Raw genomic sequence first — 6,896 nt, forward strand, 5'->3', positions numbered from 1 at the left:
AACACACCCACGACATAACCACGACATATCTTTTTTTTTCTGTCGCGTCCCCATCGCCTAACCATCTTTGATGTGTCGTAGCCCTTGTGACCACTCGAAATACATTTCGGGCATGTTGCAAGATCTGGCCACAACAAATATTTTATGGGTCCACCACGACAAAATTTCGTACGATCCGTTGTGACCGGGGCTTAACAATACGAAACAAAGCGCTGTCGACGGTCTACGAGAAAATGTTATTGTTAAGACTAATGTTAAGACTAATTTTGTTTCTGCCAACGGGCTCCATCCTTTTTAACCTCTCTGCCTCGCTGTCGCGACCTGTTTCGTCTTTTCTAATTTATTGCTCGGGTCGTGGATACAACGCCCAGTCTCGACTACCGTCCGATGGTACCTGGCAGAAATCCCGACCACCGTGGCCATTGCCCGCTTAATGAACGCTGTTTGATAAACTGCATCGCATTCTTGTTGAAGTTAATGTGTTCGTACCATTTGCACCATGCCTTCTATCCACGCTGAATTATGTGTGCTCTTAATTATGTAGCTAATGGCTTCTGGCCCCATCGCCGGCCGTCCCTGCACATTTGCATGGGTAATGTCCTGAATTCCCCATGTCTCTATCTCAACGGTAAAACACCGTACTACATTTCACCCCGCCATAAGAAAAGTTGATGAAATCGGCTTAGACCAGTCACCCGACTGGAAGAAACCCTCTATGACTTTTTTTCAACGGATGGCTTATACAAGCCGCGGGTAATGTGAAAGGCTGTCTTATCATCGTGATATGTCTGCTTGTAACTGTAACCGCTTAAATATATAATCGTAACATACTGTAAAAAAAAAAAACACACACACGGCGGCTCGTATACACTGCCATAACCCGGATTTTCGTAAAAAATCTTGTGCAACCCTCATCGTTACAAAATACTGGTAATCACCATAATAATACTAATAACATAGTATCCGCGTATAATTGTGGAAAATATATCGTGTCCCCTCGCAAGGACACCACGTCGAACTGTCACCAATCGCGTAACATAAAATGCGTACAATAGCTAAAAACAAAATGTTGTATCACATTTAAAGTCGCATACCAACGTTAAAATTCGCGAACAAAAATTATAACTCGCGGACAAAAGTTTAAATCCGCGGATAAAAAGTTAAAATTCGTGTAAAAAGTTATAGATCTCATACAAAAGTGTCGTGCCGAGTTTATTTTGCTGCGCTGCTATACTACAAGCCCCGGGCTCTGTTGGCCTCGTTAAAGTACTGTCATTTCGAAATACTCTCGCTATCATCTCACTTTTACTCTTGTGGATCATTTTCCGCAATTCTAGGGGAGCAAGGAATCTAGGGAAGGATTCTATGGGGGATTCTAGGGGAGCCTTAAAGGTGCCGTCACACCATAGCAATCACCAGTTGCGTATGGTTGCGAATAAAAAATAGTGGGCATAAGTTCCAAACGCAACTCACACGCAACTAATAGGTTTTATAGGTTTGAAGTACGCAACAAGCACGCAGGTGATCGCAGACACATGCAGAGTAAAGGTGCCGTCACACCATAGCGATCACCAGTTGTGTATGGTTGCGAATAAAATATAGTGGGCATAAGTTCCGAACGCAACTCACACGCAACTAATAGGTTTTATAGGTTTGAAGTACGCAGCAAGCACGCAGCAAGCACGCAGGTGATCGCAGACACACGCAGAGTAAGTTCAGAAATTTTGAACTGTTCAATAATTCTCTGCGAATGCCTGCGATCAATTTATACGCAACAGGGACGCAACAGGGACGCAACAGGGACGCAACAGGTACGCTACGCACGGAACACGATCGCAACACGATCGCAACTCATGTTATGAACGCAGGTGATCGCAGGTCCAAATTTGAGGTATCTGGCCAGGTTTTGGTAGCGTACATGTTGCGTACCTGTTGCGATCATGTTGTGATCGTGTTGCGTGCCTGTTGCGTGTGTAGCGTACCCCCAACCTATTGTGCGTATTCCCAGCGTATCCCCAACCTATTAGTTGCGTGTGAGTTGCGTGTTGATATTGCGTAGATATTGGGGGAGCATAAGTTCAGTTCGCAACCCACACGCAACCCATACGCAACCCACACGCAACCCACACGCAACGCACACGCAACCCATAGGTTGAATAGGCTAGAAATTGACAAAATTGTTGATTAGGGTTGCGTTTGGTGCGTATAAAAATATTTTTTACACGCAACTCATAGGTTTCAGCATACGCTATGGTGTGACGGGGCCTTAACAGGTTTTTACCACGTGATCGATACGATATTCGCAATTAGCACGCAACTAGCACGCAGGTGCAACGCAACTTGTAAGTTTTGAACGCAACTCAAACTCAATCTCGCAAGTTCTGCACGCAACTCACACGCAACTCGCACGCAGGTGATCGCAGATATTGGGGGATCATAAGTTCAGTTCGCAACCCACACGCAACCCATACGCAACGCCCACACGCACCCACACGACACCATAGTTGAATAGCCGCTAGAAATTGACAAAATCTGTTGATTGGTTGCGTTTTATGGTGCGTATAAAAATATGTTTAAGGCCCCTCACACCATTAGCCGTATGCCTGAAACCTATGAGCTTGCGTCGTCTAAAAAATATTTTTATCACGCACCAAACGCAACCCAAATCAACAATTTTGGTCAATTTCTTAGCTATTCAACCTATGGTTGCTGTGAGTTGCATGTGGTGCGGGTGTGGCGTCGCTATGGGTTTGGTCGTGGGTGCGAATGAACTTATTGATCCCCCAATCATCTGCGATTCACTGCGTACGAGTTGCGCGTGTGAGTGTGGCGTGCAGAACTTTACGGATCGCGTTTGGAGTTGCGTTTCAAAACTTACAAGTGCGTTTGGACCTGGTGGCTTAGTTGCGTGCTAAGTGCGAAATATCGGTATCACGCTGCGTAAAAACTTGTAAAAATGTGATGCGCAGCCTCAGGCCAGGGTCCAGGGGCAACCTGTACTTGGTGTTTTGCTTTGCGTGATGCTGAGACCAACTCTCGCCGTACGCAGCTCATCGTACTATCTGCGGGGGGGCGCGCTCCTCATGAAGTTTCTGAATGCAGGCTTTGGTTCTTCGTTGCCGGAGCCGTCCACAGAACAGCTGGTCGTGAGACCGAAAGTCAAGGCCTCCTGCTATCTATGGGTCTAACCCACACACTTCTTTCTTCTCTTCTTCTTACTTCTTCTTCTTCTCTTCGTCTTCTGCTTCTTTCTCTTCTCCCCTTCTGTTATTCTATTCTGTATGTGTTGGGAGTGTCTTAAATGACCAGATTAACTGATATCCATAACAGCAAGAGGTAGCTCCATGTTGTCACCTCGGAGGTCCACCGAACAACTGACACCGATCTAGAAAGAGGCCAACTATTTATACCATTTCCAACACGCATGTAGTACGCAACTAAGACGCAACTAATAGGTTGGGATACGCTGGGAATACGCACAAATAGGTTGGGGTACGCTACACACGCAAACATGAACGCAACAGGCACGCAACATGATCGCAACAGATAACGCCTACCAAAACCTGGCAGCATACCTCAAATTGGACCTGCGATCACCTGCGTTTATAACTTATGAGTTAGCGTACCTGTTGCGATTGTGTTGCGATCGTGTTGGCGATCGTGTTCCGTGCGTAGCGTACCTGTATGCGTCCCTGTTGCCGTATAAATGATCGCAGGCATTCGCAGAGAATTTTGAACAGTTAAAAAATTCTTGAACATACTCTGCGTGTGGTCTGCGATCACCTGCGTGCTTGTGCGTACTTCAACCTATAAAACCTATTTAGTTTGCGTCGTGGCTGTTGCGTTCGGGAAACTTATGCCACTTGATTTTTTTATTCGCAACCATACGCCAACTGGTGATCGCGTTGGTGCTGACCGGCACACTGTAAACTAGCACCTCGACTCATTCCCTTAGGACTATATGCCTTGAGTCATCATGGCTTTATAACAGCCAACCTTGCCTCCTGCGGCAAGTAAATGCGTACCTGACGCATTCTTAACTACACAGATTCGTACTATTCGACGTATTTACGTCCGAATTCGGGCATTGTACGACGCAGTTTCGAAACTCGTAAGCCAGGCGGTGGGGGTGGGGGTGCTGGTAGGGGTGGGAGTTATAGGTAGGAAAAGTGCTTTAGTATTTCGCTGACACACTCGTGCATTATAAAACATGCGGTTGGAAAACTATAGTTTCCAGTTGAATTACGAAAATCGAAAATAGATGCCGACACAAGATTGCTTAATTTACTCACCCGTAACACGTATTGCAGTGTCGTTCATCCATTGCGATCTTTCTCGCTTGGTCACCAGCGGTAGGCCCTTCATCCAGCTGATATCTCGGATTCTGTCTCACTGCTGTGGTCTGCGACATGTTGTACTAATGCGTCGCAGTCAACCGTGGTATGCGTGTATGTGTGTCGTCCGGCAAGTGATCAATTTTCTGAATGTCACCGCATAAAACTGCATTGTTCCGTGCGTTATCCGGCAATCGGCCGATTTGCTGAATCTCGCTACAAAAACCTGCATTCTTTCGCCTTCTCGTCTTTCTCCTCCTCTGTCGTCGTGATCGTATTCTGCTGTTTCTCGCTTCGTCGTGATCGTATTCTGCTGTTCTTCCCGTCGTCGATAGCCAGGTCGTACAAGAGAAGTTCTGGCTTATATGCACCTTAGCGGCAACATAATTGTTCGTAGGCATTTCCATACGCAATGCTCGTATGGCGGAAACGGCAACACTTCATTCCAACGTCACAATAGTTCAATAGTCATAGGTTTTCTGTCTTCTTTCTTCCTCTTCTTCTTCTTCATCATTGTTACAGATGTCTTCACTCAGTGTTTCTCTCGACTTTCGTGCATCGCATCGCTATAGTACCTTGCGTCTGACCTTCGACCTACGATCGACCAGGTCTTGGACCAGGACCATTTGGACATGCCTTCCGTCCACGTTAAATTATGTCTACTCTTAAGTATGCAGCTAATGTCTTCTGTGTCCTTCGCCGCCGTCCCTGAACATTTTACCTGATTAATTGCCTGGCTAAAACGCCGTACTACATATATATATATATATATATATATATATATATATATATATATAACCAAATGATTCCTGCAACTGCACATATGAAATGAATTTTTTTTATCGTTCATGCACTTTGTGCAGTGGTGTGAATCCATAGAAATAATAATAGATAGACCCTGAATCTGTGATGAGGTAGTTTTATTACTAGTGTGTTGTGTGAGACTATGTGAGACTAACAACTAGTTGAGCGCTAATATCTTACGTGTACACTGCGCCGACTTTCGGTCGATTAGTTAAAACGCTGATCAAATTTTCAACAGAACGTTGACATTGAGTGTTCTATCATCTCCTCCAGCCGTCGAAGTTTCTATGGAGGTCCTTATCTTACTGTTACCATGATAATGCTGCCATTAAGGCCGGACAACAGAGTTAGCTGTGCAGTATTACCCCCAAGTAACATGACACCCGAGGGTGACCACTTCCACTGAGGCTGAGAGGGTCTATGTCCACCAGGGTACTATCGGAACGTACCCTGGTACTGTCTAATATGCCGGACCGTACCTCGCCTACTCCACTAACGAGTCTAGGGAGTCACCTACGCCTACTCCCTAACCCTAATCCTAACCCTAACCCTAACGGTCCATATCAGATAGTTACCAGGGTACGTCCCGATATATTGAACTGTAGGGCCTACCCAGGATACCCTCCGATAGTACCCTGGGGGACATAGACCCTATGAGCGCCACTGAGCATTTACAACATGTCCTCCAGCTTGAATTAGGGATAATCGATAATTGGCAATCGCGCTTCAATTAGGGATAATCCCTAATGCAAGGCAGGGTTGCTGCTGTCATGGCGGACAACGGTCGCAAACGTAAGAAAAAGCAGACTTGTACGCCGAAGTCGAAGCGGTAGCGGCGCTTGATCTACTGGGGCGATATGACGTGTGGTAAATTCGTCATCCAGGATCACGTTTGAATTCTATAAAACTTTGGCAAATAATATATAATGAATTCTATAAAGTCTTTGGCATTTAAGATCGAAAATAAGATTCGGCAAATAAACGAAGTTCTCCGTTCGTTTCAAGGTGACCTGACGACGCTGAAAACGAAGCCATTCCGCATAAAGGAAGGCTGCAGCTATCGACTCGAGGTCAACTTCTGGGTGCAGAGAGAGATCGTGTCCGGGCTCCGGTACGTGCATACTACCTACAGACAAGGCGTTAAAGGTGAGCGAGATTCCTTTATTCTATATATCTATCTATATAGATCTATATAGATATACTATATATCTATCTATATATGTATGTATATATCTATATATCTATCTATCTATCTATGTATCTATCTATCTATGTATATATATATATATATTATACACACGCACGCGCACGCACGCACGCACACACACACACACACACACACTCATATATATATATATATACTATTAGGAGTGAATAATAATAGATTATAGATATAATATAGATATATAATAATAGATTATAGATATAATATAGATATATAATAATATATAATAGATCTATTATTATTATTTACTCCTGATACTATATTTATATATTAAATATATATATATAAAGTTTTTTGAATGTAATTATTTCATGCTAAAACATTCTTCCTGTTACTTTGAATAATATTTCAATCTCTTCTTCCTTCTCTCTCCTCATCTCCGTCTCTTCCTCTCTCTCTCTCTCACTCTCTCTCGACTCTTCTCTCTCTCTCTCGTCTCTCCTCTCTCGTTAACTTTCTCTCTCTCCTCTCGTCTCTCTCATCTCCTCTCTCTGTCATACCTCACTCATCTCTTCTCTATCCTCTCTCTCTCC

General features: G+C 44.3%; 1 protein-coding gene across 1 annotated transcript in view; it reads left to right on the plus strand.

The window, feature by feature from the left end:
• Positions 1-6,896, plus strand: part of LOC106817206 — a 17,007-nt gene that overhangs the window by 7,387 nt on the left and 2,724 nt on the right. The window contains exon 3 of the mRNA XM_014821871.1: positions 6,144-6,284. Within this exon, the coding sequence (XP_014677357.1) occupies positions 6,144-6,147 (4 nt within the window). The 3' untranslated portion in view covers positions 6,148-6,284. The remainder of the gene's footprint in view (positions 1-6,143; positions 6,285-6,896) is intronic.

The sequence above is a fragment of the Priapulus caudatus genome, unplaced genomic scaffold (genome assembly GCF_000485595.1).
Source record: "Priapulus caudatus unplaced genomic scaffold, Priapulus_caudatus-5.0.1 Scaffold1631, whole genome shotgun sequence".
Classification (NCBI taxonomy): domain Eukaryota; kingdom Metazoa; phylum Priapulida; class Priapulimorpha; order Priapulimorphida; family Priapulidae; genus Priapulus; species Priapulus caudatus.